The 15,775-nt window shown below is 32.2% G+C and overlaps 1 protein-coding gene across 2 annotated transcripts in view; it reads left to right on the plus strand.

Annotated features, from left to right (window-relative positions):
• The window catches only part of LOC124372651 (rab GTPase-binding effector protein 1-like), a gene marked incomplete at both ends in the record, with an annotated part of 59,906 nt that overhangs the window by 19,855 nt on the left and 24,276 nt on the right, over positions 1-15,775 (plus strand). For both annotated transcript variants that reach the window (XM_046831054.1, XM_046831055.1), the window contains 1 exon segment: positions 12,889-12,933. In XM_046831054.1, coding sequence (XP_046687010.1) covers positions 12,889-12,933 — 45 coding nt within the window.

Below are 15,775 nucleotides of genomic sequence, written 5' to 3' on the forward strand. Positions count from 1 at the left end.
CATTTTTATTACTGTAAAAGTTGGCACTGTTAAAAGACATCAGCAGTTTATAGAATTCCATGGGCGACATCAAATGACGTTGTTGGCAGTGAAAGTGGTAAGAAATAAATACATGTAATTGTTATAACCAGTAAATTAAAGTACAAATAATACTATTTAATCAATTTGCTCTTGAGGTTTCTAGAGTATTAAATTTCTCTAATTAATTTTAAAGGTCTTATTGTTCTTTAATTTGAAATTAAATATTTAGTTACTACTCACAATCATCACCAGTGGTTTATGGTAAATTATCAGCAGTTTTTGATTATGTGAACACTACAAAAAAAGTAGGGACTTAAGTCAGAGACATCCTATGGACTTTGACAATTGACTTTGAACATTTGATTCTGACCCGGTTACAAAGTGTATATGAGACTGCGATACATATCAGACTGGCTATAGTCCTTGTTGTACAGAAATTATTGCTAGCAAGCATGGAAAGTTCTTACAATAACAAGAATAATCAATAACCAGCTGGGCTGGCCAGATGCTGAAGACTTTAGATGTTAAAACTGAGGTTAATGAATGAAATTGTATATCAATATGCAATGTTTAATACTAATAATGCTGGTTTAAATTAATTAATAATCACTAGCTTTCTAGAAATTAGAGCATATTCTAGCCTCCTCCCGTAGCTTAGTTTATCTTTACCTACTACAATTGAATTTAAAATAAGTTTATAGAAAATCTCCACATTTTTAATTGAATTGTTCCACTTCCAATGGGTCAAGAAGCAGAAAATTGTGTCTGCTTGTCTCTCTGTCAACACGATATCTCGTGAACAAAGTAACCTATAGACTTGACATTGTGCATGAAGCTTTATTTTTATATGAGAAGCACTGAGTTTAATGATGGTGCATATTACTCCATGGGATTTGGCTGAGCGTTAGCAAAATATTTTTACATTAGTCTTATGGGTAACCGTGATGACAAGAAAATAGCAGAATAAATCAATTTATAAACAAACTTAATACATCCATAAGAGATTCAAACATGTGACATATTAACACATGTAGTCTAAATATCCCAACTTATACAACATCATGTTATAGTGATTTGGTGTGTAGACTTTTATTATTTAAACCCTGGCATAAAACCCAATTTAATGAAAAAAAGTCTGAATGTATCTTGAGGCAATATATGTTAAGAAAGATTGTTCATGTAGACTTTAAATTTTGTTTGATACTTCATTTCTACAAGAATGATTGCTTCTTTTACATGTCATATTCTTTTTTTTTATAACTGTCTGTCTGTCTTATCTGCTGGACATCTAGAGAATGAAATGAGCTATGGATTTGAAATTTCGCATGCAACCTCAGAGAAACTTGTTATGCCAAGTGGTGTGGCGAACTTCTGCATTGTGTCCAAGATACCTAATGTTAAGAAATAAGAGTGGTTCTCTCTTGGGTAGTTGACCGTTTGGGTAATCCTGTGTTTGGAATCTGTTCATCTGTCCTATTGTAGGCGGTGGTCTGAAATTACCATCTTCCGAGCCCGTAGTCCTTACTTAAGTTGCCCTAACTTAACTTAATTCATAAACTACGTCCTATTATATCTTTACAGCTGAGTTCAATGACGTTTCTGCAGAAGGTACTCGTTGTATTCTGGCGATATCTGCAGAACTGTTATCACATAAGTGACTACCACCACGAACACCTGAAATAAGTCAACCAATTATTCTATGTCTAGATAGTTAAAGATAAAGCATATTTACAGACATTAATTTAACTTACTGTTTAAAAAATATTACAACATTTCTGGTAATTACCTAACGGAATTAAATTTGTAATGGATTAAAAATATAATGAATTAAATAATGCCAACATAGACAACTTGAACCCATAATATATTAGACATTGCATTTTGCCATTTTCAAGTATGTTTTTTCTATCATCAATATTTTGGTTTAAGGTCCAAATGATTGAGAAATTTTTTTATGGGAATGGTTTGAGCCATTTGATCTCTTTATGGACAGCAATATATCGACAAAATAATCAAGTTTTTTAAGGCCCAGGAAAAAAATTGTTTATAGAAACATATTTATCTGATACATTTTGATGGGAACTTAGTATGTGATAATAAATTTGCACCAATTAAATTTGTTATGGTTGTGTGGAGTTTTCAAGAAGAAGTTTTTACAAAAAAATACTTTTTCAAAGGCAGAGATTCTAAAATAAATGTCACACTGAAAATAGAAATTAAAATGTTCACCAATATAAATAAATTTTGTCTACATGTGACCATAAGATGTGTTTTAGTACAATACATTAAAATTTGAGATATCATCAAAGTAGCAACAAGTATTTAAATGTGAGTTTAAAAGAACAGTAGCATGATCATCAAAGAGTTAAGTGCAGGTCTTGTTTTTGCAGATATTGTTTTTTTTTTAGTAAAGATATAATTCATTAGGCTATTAATAAATATATTATTGAATTTCTTTTTCTTATTGATTCATAAAATATATCTACAGAAATGAACTCAAACTCAAAATAATTCCTGATGTGTAAAGCAAAAACTCAGTAGTAATTTAAATTACTGATCTAACGCAAGTTTGACTTACCGTTGCATATGTTTCTCTGTCAACTTTAAACAAGCCCCAAGCTGAAATACTGAATGAAGTAGTTTCTGCCTCCAGTATGAACAGTTCCATCTGTAAAATTGAATAGTACAGTAAAAATAGTTGAGAAAAATAATCTTTTAAGTATTTCTCAATTTGGATTTAGAAAAGGTAAATCCACAGTAGATGCAATAGATAAGCTGGTGCACGAAGTGCTACTAGCATTTGAAAATAAGGTTTATGCTCAGGCTACTCTTGTGACCTGAGCAAAGCCTTTGGATTGTGTAAATCACTCGGAATTATTGTTAAAACTTAAATACTATGGTGTTCAAAATTTGCAACTTGAATTTTTTAAATCTTATGTTTTTGAGCGGAAGCAGAAGGTTCTAATGAATAGTGATTGGTCACAGGTAGTTACAATAAAATATGGTGTCCCCCAGGGATCGGTTTTTAGGTCCTCTTCTCTTTTTAATTAGTATAAATGACCTTCCAGCTTTTATTGACTGTAAATCAATTGTATGCAGATGATACCACTTTCCTCAACATTAATTCAAACATTGATGAGCTTAATATCTTGGCACAAAGTGCTCTGGATAAGGCATCGGATTGGTTTAAAGCAAACGGTTTTATTTTAAATGAAGATAAAACCCAAAACATAATTTTTACTTTAAGAGCTATTGGTTTTGATAATAATTTAGATAAATATTCAAATCAAGTAAATTTTCTAGAAGTTTGTTTTGATAAAAATTTAACATGGGGTTCTCGTATTGATTACATTAGCTCAAAATTATTAGGGTTATTTTTCTAATTAAAAAGCTTAATAATTGTATTGAAACAAATTATATTAGATCCGCTTATTTTTCTTATTTCCAATCAATTTTTAGATATGGTTTTAATATTTTATGGAAACTGCAGCAGGATAGATGAAATATTAATTTTACAAAAAAAAAAAAGCAATCAGGATCATATTGTGGTGTTAGTTTTTTTGGAACATTGTAAGCCTTTATTTATACACTTAAAAATTCAAACTATTTTCAACTTATACATATATGACTTAGTTTTGTATACTTTTCAATACCCTAACAATATTAAGTATGCTGATCATAGCTACAATACTAGGAGTAAGGCAAGTAGGCTTACTATAATCAATTTCTGCAGACAAATAAAACCATTAATAGTCACCAGGTTGTTTTACTAAAAGTTTACAACAAATTACGTAATTTAATCCTCCAAGTGATGACTAAACCACTTCAAAGTGCTAGGCCATTTTCAAGCATACGACATGTCCCTTTTTAAAAAAAAACTTTTTATATACAAATATATGTTCAAATTGCATGTATTACATATGATTTTTTTCACAACAATATGTTCTATAATATCAAGTAAAAATCAAAATACTTACCTTTTTATCATAAAAACATCTGGTCCTGTTAACCGGTTGTGTAGTTTTTTATATTTTTATTTTTCAAAAATTCTTGACGTATAGTTGTTTTCAAAAATTTAGTAGTCCTAATTCTAAATATATACAAAATGTTCCCAAATTTAATGCTGCTTAAGAAACATATCACTTCATAACCTTTTGCACAACATATCACAATACTAATTGGTAAAAAACAAAAGAATGTTTTTTTGCCCAAAATTTTATTAAAATGTTTACCACATCAACAAGTGTCAGTAAGTAGTTGAATAGTGATTATTGGGTCAAAATAAACACATATTTAGTTACTGATATGAGTAAACGTAAGAAAAATGACAGATATAAACTATTAAAAATACAGAAAAATGGCTTATACACATATTTATTTCATTAGACAAAAAAGAGTCACCCTCTGGTGGGGGTGCTGCTCTCTCTTTCTTCTTCCTCCCCCTACAGGCCTCACAAAGTGTTGCAATTGATTGTAACAACCAGGGTGAACTCCACAGAGACACCCGGGACACCAGTACCGACTGCGGGTTTGTTTTTGAGAGGTAGAGCATACTACGCACACACGAAGTTTGACGCCAGGGAGTCGCACCAAATTGTGCTCCCCATCTCCAGCTGGTCCTGGATGTATTTGTTGAGGAGGGTCATTTTGTACTTGCTGGTGTTGATTTTTCCTCAACAAGTGACTCAATAATGTTGACAGTGAAGCTGTGCCTAGACAAAGGATTTTCGGTGTGTTCCGTGCGTATAGAATGTACGCATTGAGTAGAGCCATGTCAGTGAAGTTGTCAAATATTTTTCTCCAACATTTTTTAGTGGTTCTCTGGTACCAGAATTTCTTTTTTTCCTTAACTTAGCATTGGCATAATCATTAGTCTCCCTTTACCAAGAGGTTCCAAATTATATCAGTAAAAAATAAAAATAAATACTGGAGAGGTAGGCTATTTCTGGGTGGGTAAATTCTTTGGTCCAGTATGCCTAGGTACAAAATCTGAATCTATATCAATAGGTGATTCAGTTGGATAGGTGCGTAGCCAATTTCCATTTGGTGGATTAGGCATATTACCTGCAGGTGATTGTGGTGGAGTAGGCCTAGGCTCATTGTCAGAATCTGAATCATTTGTTGGTGGCTGAGTAGGCCTATGTCTGGGAAGTGTCACATTTGAAGTAGTAGAGGCTGGATTTTCATTGTCAGAGTCACTGTAATTATTAGTGTCTAAAGCCGGGTTATAATCATCACCACTCCCTGATGAAACATGCGAGGCATCACTTGGTACATCTTCAATGTCGGTTTCGATGTCACCTGTATTTTGACTTTCATCGCTATCATTTTCACTCAAATCGTCATCAAAACAGCGCCTAATGGCACTTGAATTACTAAGTTCACTCATAGCACAAATAATAACTCAATAAACAATAATATAAAGTCACTTACAAATCAAAAGAACGAAGCAAAACAACAACGTCACGGTCACAGAGCGTCGGCCGCGAGATGACCGTAACAGACAAACACGCATCAAATCAGCTGACTATTCTTCTTACTCTTCTCGCAACCTTCTGAATTACATAGTTCTAATTACGTTACCAGATAGGGAATTTATTCCTACATGTAGCCTTAACAAACCACGTCGTTATTGAGCGAACCGTTCGTCCGTGATATGAAAAAAACGAACATATCGCACAGTGCGATAGTAGCACTTTGAGGGTTAATAAAATATACCCTAAAAAAGTGTTTTGCAATAAAGTTTATAATTGGCTTATAAACAATCCTTTTTATTCTGTAGATGAATTTTTTGCTGTATCCATATTAATTTATAATATATATCTAAAGCTAACTAAGGATAATTGTTTATATTTCATGGATGTGTTTACATATGACTTATATTTTAGTATGTAAACATGTATTTATTTATTGACTTGGCTACTGGCTGTAAATTGACTTTGTCGATGAGTGCAAAAACTTAATATGACAATAAATATTATTATTATTAAAATGTATATTGTCAATTTATAAGACAACAGAACAATCTTTTTTAGGCCTTTTACATTGTCACTGTCTGGACTGACTTGGATTTAAAAAGATCATGCTCATGCATAAGTTGCCTAGAAACTCTTAGAGGGTGATTAAAACAGAAATTTCTATGAAATTACATAAACAATTTATACATTTAAATGATTTAAAAATATATTTAACTCTTTCATTAGCAAAAACTATAACTGTGAATTTTATTATTGTAAATTTTCAAACCATTTACATTTTTTTAACTGAGGGGACCAGTATATTAAGTGAAGTAGGCCAAGACTATTTGTAACCAATAGAGAAGAGGTCGGCTAAAAATCGCTGTAATGAATTTAACTTGTTGATGGGTAAGCCTACACCTACCATGCTACAAATTCAAGAGACAGAAAACCACAAATTCAACTATAATATTAATTTCAACTAAAATAAAAGTATCACAGAAAGTTACAAGGATAAATTATACAGGAGCAAATCAAATTTATTTTTCCTCTTATACCTCAAGGATGACCTCTAGTGTGCTAGGGGTAGGCACTGGTGTCTTGTAACTCTTCCCTCCCTGTTGTGATGAAGTAACGGAAGGAGCTACTACCATTTTCCTCTTCACATTGCACATATCTTGGACTTAGTATTAGTCATGTGCTTATTAGAGTCAATAGATAGAAACATTACATAATAATACCCTAAATTGTATGCAATGGTCTTGGAGGTTCCCATAACTATTGGACCTGAAACCAGAAGGTACTTGTAACATGTTTCCGTTTGGGTACCAAGGTTTACTTAGGCAGGTTTCTTAAACATATTCAATAATATAGATTATTCATCTGATCTTTTGTTATCCCCTCTGAAGCTGGAAGGTCCCAGTTGAATAGGAAGCAGCTCCTTCCAATTCTCAGCTACGCCTTTTGCAAGTTTCCTGATCAATATATATATACATATGATATGTATATCATCTTTTCCTTTGCAACCTCGCTGAAGCTGGAAGGTTCTGGTTGAATAGGAAGCAGCTCCTTCCAATTCTCAGCTACGCCTTTTGCAAGTTTCCTGATCAATATATATATATATACATATGATATGTATATCATCTTTTCCTTTGCGACCTCGCTGAAGCTGGAAGGTTCTGGTTGAATAGGACTTATCTCCTTCCAATTCTCAGTTAGGCCTAATGCAGGTATCTTGAAGGTGTCCAGTTTAGATAGGTTATAAGCAAACACCATTGCAATAATCGAATAAAAATGGAAGGGAATATTAATCAGTAAATTACTTTAAAACACAATTCAATTACTTTTTTTTTTAAATTAGTGCAAGTATAAAACAAAAAATGATAGTTATAAGTAAGTAAATCAAGAACCTGAAATTTAACAGCTGACGTCATTTCAATTCTTGATATAGACTGTAGATGCTGCAGAAGTTTTCTGTTCTGAAACAAATATTATAGAATAAATAATTGTGATCTATTCCTATATTAGAGTATTTAATATATATATATTTTCCTATTAAAGAACTTTGTGTCATTTGCTGATATTAAATCTTTGCATAATTACAATTCTTTAGTCTAGTAAAAACTTCAAAGTGTAACAGGAACAAAGTAAAACAAGCTCTAAAGTGGTGGAATCACCCCTTGATGATAGAGGTGGTCCACCAATGAAAAGAGAGTGGCCCAGACTGGAGACCTGGCATAGAGGGTTAAAGTACTTTTCTTATTTGATGACAACTCTTCCTTCACAACACTCACCCCAAAGGCTATCACACCCCACAAACAATGGCTCCAATTATGCCTTAGAGATGTGCTTTAGAAATTTGTTTTTACTTGTATTGTTCCTTCCCAATTCAAACACCTTCAGAAAATACTAGTGGACTTTGCTGAAGCATGAAACTGGAACTCACTCTCTGCTATGTACTGCGATTGGAACAGTTAGGGAACAGCAACAATGATAAAGTGTAACGTTCCACTGTAACAGTCATAACAACATGAACATTGCAACAAATGGCAGCCGATACAGTGGATTCTGGTACTGAAACGAGACCTGGAATGAGACTTTGCTGTCATTGAGATATTGAACCGCTCCAGATTGGATTGAAATAGGACAGTGTTAATGTCATTGAACACCTGGTAGCACTGGTGTACGTTCTTCACTTTCTAAATAAGCTGTTCATTGTAAAGTACTTATAAAATCCATAACATACAAGACTGATAGAAAGTTACTGTTTTGGGCCTATTTAGTTCAAAGTGCTCTGTGTATTTACTTTTTATTAATTTTTAACTAAAGTGCTACGTCTTCTGATCATTGATTGCCCACATCACGAACACCAAACAGCTTCAGTGAATTGAACATCTCAGAACCAACTCATGACAAAAAAGCAGGGTTTTGACTTCAGACTGCAGTGAAGTGTTGTTCCAAATGAAGATAGGAAGAGTTCCATTCCCCTATTGATGTGAACTGTTGACATGGAGGAATTGATGTTGGAGGCCTACAAACCACCTTGGTTTATTTCTGTAAAATCTGAAGTATTAGATTTAATTTTCAAAGCAAGCTTTCACTGATTTCAGCAATTCACCAATAATATTGTTTATTTACGACAAATGAAATAAGAAATGAACAAAAAACATAACCACTCATTTGTATTATAATACTCTATACACATACATTATTTCTCAGGAAAGAATGCCAACAACAAACCAAAAAAAAGATAATGATGTGTTACGATTTCAAAGTACCACATATCAAATGATCTTTGAACTTAATACTTTTAATTCAGTGCGAGAACCATACTCTCTTTCTCTCTTTGCTTTCTTAAGCATGGAAATAAAAATAGGTTTTTAGCCTTTTTTTCATTAATGCCTCTCTGTACTTCCTATGCATGATACATTTGGGGGATTTTTATCTTGGGCCAACCACCTCAATACTTGAAGTGATCTTGTCCCTTTAGTGCATGTTTAATCTTAGTGTATAATTCTAAATAATAAAGAATTTCCCTAATGTAAGCTTTTATAGGTATAACAATAATTATAATAACATTATTACTCTTTAAATACAGCAATTAAATTTTATACCTTTTAAGTTTTTTTGAATTTTAGTTCTTCGGTTTTGCTTTTTTATCAAAAAGGTTCAAGAAATTTTGCAGCCAGTATTTTGTAATGTATGAAATAAAAGGTGATCTAAAACAAAATCTATTTAAAACTCTAATAAAAAAAACAATGTATAGCATATGCAAATGAATGAAGGAATTGTGTTATATTCAGGTAACTAGGAATTGGCTGCACATGGCTACTTAAGCAGGGTTCACTATATATTATTGAAAGACCTTTGTTTGCTTTCTCTCCCCCCCCTCTGCCCCCTACATACCTGAATAACAGCCAACTCTGAGCTGTAGCAGACAAGATAGAGCACTGTAAATATTTTCAGCTGAGCAAGGAGCACTGCTACAGTGATGGTATGTGTTGCCACGACAACCGTGTAGACCTGGTACAGAAACCCGTGCAGGAAGTGGAGATAGAAAAGGCTGAGTCTGAAGCCGAAACACGAGTTGATCTTGTCGTTGATGTCCTTCAGCCGGCCGTGCATTAATCTTAACTCCTCTATCTTTGCCACCGTCAAGTCTGTTGAGATGCTTTGTTGGAGTTCTTGAAAGCGGATGGACAGTTCCCAGGATAGAGCAACGTAAAATCCACCGAACATTGCTAGCCACGCAGCGTTCTGGATGAAATGCATCCATACTACCATTATCGTTTTGTTAAACACAATGTTCTTGTAATCCTTCAGGTATTCTATTGTGTTGATGTTGAAAATAATCCAAATTAATATGAAAATGAAGAGTACAAATCCTCTGTACTTAAATCGGTTGCAGTTTGCGGTGAGTTTAGATTTGATATACAGTTCATCGTGTTTTTCAAAACAGTGTATGATCTCCAGCAGGATCTCATCCGTCCGGAAGCAGGCGAGAATCCAAACTGTGATGATCAGCGCTAACGTTGCCACACTCAGTAAAATGTAGTAGTTTTCACCATTGACAATGATGTAAATTGATGGAACTGTGTATATCAGAACAGTAGCGGTTAAGTGGATGTAGCCATTAAATTTATCATAGCTCAGGTCCAGTCCATTATTGCTGCTCGGATTTTGGAAAGGGAAGAATTCCAAAAACTTGAGAAGCAGGGATATCGGGCGAATTATCTTATAAAATTGTTCACTCTTGTTTGAAATGTACATGTTCACCGGCAACATGTTCTCACAGTGTGAGATTGCTTGTTGCTTTATTATTAATTCATTGATTCTTGGTAATTATTGAGATTACCTCTTACATTTATAATGCTACGATAATCACTTATCTAGAGTGCTTCAATGTAAAATTCATTGTTTTTATTTATTAATTAAAATATGTATGCTTAGTTTAGCTGATTTTATCAATGTAGTTATTTGAGATTTAATTAATTATTTAATTTCTTTGTGAACTTAAAGTTTTAATGTAAAAATTGTTTTTTTACTTTACTTTTTTATAGAATTTTTTGAGAGAAATCAGCTCTTAGTATAATAACTAATTCAAGAAATGTCTTCAATCAATCAAACAAGTTTATTCATCAAGTACGGACTTGAACACTGAATGACATCACAATGTTTTATTTAAAGTAATATAAGAAAATTGCAGTTCTAATTAAATCACAAATTGTTAGTTACTGCATTTGACATTTCAAAAAATGTTTCAAAAGTCAATGTGAGCTTTGCTTACCAAGGAGTTATTAACTAACTTTACATTTTGTAATGTTTCATATACTTTTAGCTAATATGGTAAATAATTAATGAATATTTTACAGTTCGATTTATTAAAACATTTCAATTGTATAATTAGTTGGTTGTTATTAAATAGTGTTGCAGTTACTCATAAATAAACAAATAAAATTCTTTAATTGTCTTTTAGATCAGTTGAAATGATAAACAAGGTCTGTATCACCGTAAAATTCTGTATTAATATTTATGTAGCTAACATTTTATTTAAATAATAAACAAATACAAAACAAGTGTATCACAAAGCTTTAAGTGCAATATTTTTAAGATCAAACTATTAATTCAATTTATAGAATGGATTATCCAAGAGCTACCTAAACCAACATTCTTAAATTTTGATAACGACTGTTTAGTAATTGGTTTTGAAATGCTATAAATTTTATTGAATTAGTCACGTAATGAATATTTGGTGAATTAAACTTCAACTTCATGAGTGTCTTCACCTGATGAGAATATGAATAATATAGTGCAGGAATTTCTTGTAATTGATTATTAAACAAATTTTACTGGCACATGCTTTTATTCCAGTAAAAATGGAGATAATATCAACAAATTTTCTGTAAATACAGAGTTTTATAACTTTAGGACAATTTTATAACTATATAAAGCCTCTATCATAAGTTAAAACATTATGAATTTTTAAATTAGCTAGTTCATTTGGGACCAAAAAACCCAGCCAGGGGAGAGTACACATTTGAAATAAGCATCACTTTGAATTAAGGGGTTAATGAATTTATCAAGAACAATGAAATTGGGACAATGTAAACTGTGTTACACATTACTGAATTTAAAAATACCAGCTGTCGAATTCACTGTGTTCCTCTAATAAATTGATTGGTATTTTGTCCGTCTGTTCTGTGTTTATGGCCAAATTTGTGGAAACATATGATTTTTCATACGGTTGTTCCTTATGCATAGATTGAGTGTATCTATGTAGGTCTGTATGTCTGTGTTTTTACAGCACAAATGTAGGAGTGTAACTGTCTGTTTCTTTATTACATTAATTAATTTATAATAACGCTTTAACTGAGTGCTACATTTTTGTATTATTCTTGTGAATTAAACGAGTAATATTTATTTTCGGGTGTTAAGCTAGAGTCTCGATTGTTATTTATTACATTTAACATGTAAGTGTATGACTTAAAGCCAGTGAGTTAAACACAGTCAGTAAGTGGATTTGATGTGCATACGTTTATCCACTGGGTGTGTCTGTCTGCTCATCTGTCCATACATGTGTACAATACAAAGCTCTAGTAGACTGAAATGCCAATAACTGTTGTATGGGTAGACAGAATTCAAATTAAAGGTGTAAAAGGATTAATTAAAATATATTATTGTTTTCTATAAAATCTGTTTAATTTTAATTACCATTACATTTTAAGTTACATTAATCAATGTATGTCTCTCCAATTGTATTGATATTATTATTGTTGTGGTTTATACTGTACAAAACATGTTGCGCTTTAAAAACATGTACTATTCTGTAGTGATCAATTAATATGTGACAACATAAATGTGTTATTATAATATAGGATATTGTTAATTTGTACTTATATCATCTTATTTTAAACTTGGATATCAGCTATAGAAGTAAAGACTTTGTCAATGAACTTGTACTTTATAAAGCAATAAATGAATCAAATTAAACTTCATTAAATTAAAATCAAGTTAAACTTCACATCTATTGGGTCAGTGTTGTGTTTGAAGAATCTATGACTGAATATTTGAGTCAGCTGTTTTCATCATTTGTGTTGGTTCAACTGCATTTTGTCATCATTTGTTACGCCTGGTTCAGTTCACTATGTCATGCTTCTCTTGGGAGGAACTATGTGTGGTTTCCATGTGATGTTTTATAGTAATAGAGAGTGACTTAAAAAAGGAACATTTTGTATCATTTCACCAAGTGAGAGTGGTTACTGTGTAGAGAAAGTGAATGTATTACTGACGTGACATTAGCTCTTGAGCTATGAAGCGATTGTTGAAGGGTTGCATGACGACATTGACATTTGATACTACATCAGCTGTACTTTGTGATGGAGTGTCTAAAAGATGTACTTTTTATTTGCAGGAGGAAGGATCCCATGCTGAGTCTCTTGACACAACTAGCAGCATCGTAAGTACACATGAAAATCTGTAATTTATTTAGGGATGAACAAACAGTGGGGGTTTTAAAGTTGGAACGAGCTCGGAGAGGCATTATTTATCCTAAAAAAATGTAGTATGACAATAATGTTTTATATGAACAGTGTTGTAGAATTAGTGGTTTTTGAGTCATAATTTTTTATTTATACATCCATTAAAACAGATAATGGGAAAAGTAAGTAAATAATTCTTAGGATTTTTTCTTTTTCTTTTTAATGAGTTATATCAAATTCTCTTGAAAGATGTGTAAATTTTTGTAAAGTTCCACGAATTTAACAAACCATTAATTCTTATTTTTAATAAATTTTTCATAAAACAATTTTAAAAATTAAGATATTAACAAATTACAAGTTATCATGTAAGTAAAGAAACTGATGTTTGTAGATATAATATACAAAAGATGAAACCATTGATGAGCATCAACAAAAAAATCAAGACTAACGTTTCACCACCCTCAGCTGATATTGTTAGATCAGTTAGCTACTCTAAAAATAATCACTTTTAGCTGTGATACAGTGGTGACTACAGCAAAGTTGAAATTTTTGAAGTTATAATAACAAATTTATCATCAATTGTGCATTTTATAGAATTTTATTCATGATAACGCAACAATTAAAGCAATAAAATAAAGTGTCTGTTTAGCTTTAAAGTATTACAATTAGATTAAATCACAATTTTTAAATGTTCAATCAATCAAGACAGTAATAATTAAACCTGTATTAAAATCACTCTTTTATTTATTCCCTATTTTGATAATTGTGTACCACACATACAGAGAGTTTACAAAATTTTGTACTTTTTTCAAAACTACATTTACGCATACAAAATTGAACTAAGTCTGAAAAATTGCTAAAGAAAATCAAATCTCAATCAAAATTGATTTCCATCTCAATCACAGATGTCCATAGGACTCAAAAAATTAACCCTCCTTCTTTTGAGTTCCTCTAGGTTCACTCTGTAATGGCCAGCAACACATTTTGAATTCCTCTAGGTTCAGTCTGTAATAGCCAGCAACTCATTTTTAGTTCATCTAGGTGCACTTTGTAATGGCCAGCAACACATTTTGAGTTCCTCTACGTTCACCCTGTAATGGCCAGCAACAGATTTTGAATTCCTCTAGGTTTAATCTGTAATAGCCAGCAACACATTTTGAATTCCTCTAGGTTCAGTCTGTAATGGCCAGCAACTCATTTTTAGTTCATCTAGGTGCACTCTGTAATGGCCAGCAACACATTTTGAGTTCCTCTAGGTTCACCCTGTAATGGCCAGCAACACATTTTGAATTCCTCTAGGTTTAATCTGTAATAGCCAGCAACACATTTTGAATTCCTCTAGGTTCAGTCTGTAATGGCCAGCAACTCATTTTGAATTCCTCTACGTTCGATCTGTAATGGCCAGCAACTCATTTTTAGTTCATCTAGGTGCACTCTGTAATAGCCAGCAACACATTTTGAGTTCCTCTAGGTTTACTCTGTAATGACCAGCAACACATTTTGAATTCCTCTAGGTTCAGTCTGTAATGGCCAGGAACTCATTTTGAATTCCTCTAGGTTTAATCTGTAATGGCCAGCAACTCATTTTGAGTTCCTCTAGGTTCACCTTGTAATGGCCAGCAACACATTTTGAGTTCCTCTAGGTTCACTCTGTAATGGCCAGCAACACATTTTGAATTCTTCTAGGTTCAGTCTGTAATGGCCAGGAACTCATTTTGAATTCCTCTAGGTTCACCTTGTAATGGCCAGCAACACATTTTGAATTCCTCTAGGTTTAATCTGTAATGGCCAGCAACTCATTTTTAGTTCATCTAGGTGCACTCTGTAATAGCCAGCAACACATTTTGAGTTCAGAATCAGAATCATTTTTATTGTCATTTATCTTTACAGATTGGACAAAGTCAGTATATATAGACATAAATACAGTTCTCAGCGAATACCACTTTACAAATTAATTAAGTTAAAACAAACAGTAAAAACTTAGCCCAACTGGACAAATAAATATATAAATATATCCTATTTAAATAAAATTTCTATGAGTTTAAGAATTCTTCTACTGAATAAAAAGCTTGGCTTATCATCCATTTAGCCACTTTTGTTTTTAAACTCTTTAATGTTTGACAGTCTCCATGCTTCTGGTAACTTTTTAAAAAATTTTATCTGTAGATATTTATGGCTCTTAGCATATTTTTCCAACCTTACAACAGGTAAAACTAAATCTTTGGGCATGTCTAGTGTGATAATTATGTACATTTGTAAATTTAATAAAGTTTGTAACATTTTCTCTGACATAAATTAAATTCTGAAATATAAAAATGCAAGGAACAGTCATTATATTGCAGCTGGTAAAGTAATTTCTGCAACTTTCCCTGTAGCCTAATCCAAACATGATTCTTAAAGCTCTTTTCTGCCATATAAAAATTTCTGTCAGCACCCACACTATTTCCCCATAACATATTGGCATACAATAAATGTGAGTGAAAAAAACTAAAATATGCAGTCTTCATTAACTCCTTACTGACACAGGACTTTAATTTATTTAGTAAGAAACACACTCTTGACAGTTTTGATATTAAATTATTAGTATGTTCATCCCAAACAAGTTTGTGATCTAACGAGACACCAAGAAGCTTTACTGGTTTGGAAATGTCATCCTCTATTTCAAAATTTCTCAATGAAAATAGTATGAGTTCAGTCTTACTTTCATTAATTCTTAAAAGATTTGACTCAAACCATAGACTAGTCTTATTAACTACTCTGTTCGTGTCACTTAAAACGCTAGCTAAATAGTTGTCTTTTACAATTAAAGATGTTTCATCT

This window comes from Homalodisca vitripennis, unplaced genomic scaffold, assembly GCF_021130785.1.
Source record: "Homalodisca vitripennis isolate AUS2020 unplaced genomic scaffold, UT_GWSS_2.1 ScUCBcl_3688;HRSCAF=9369, whole genome shotgun sequence".
NCBI classification, from domain to species: domain Eukaryota; kingdom Metazoa; phylum Arthropoda; class Insecta; order Hemiptera; family Cicadellidae; genus Homalodisca; species Homalodisca vitripennis.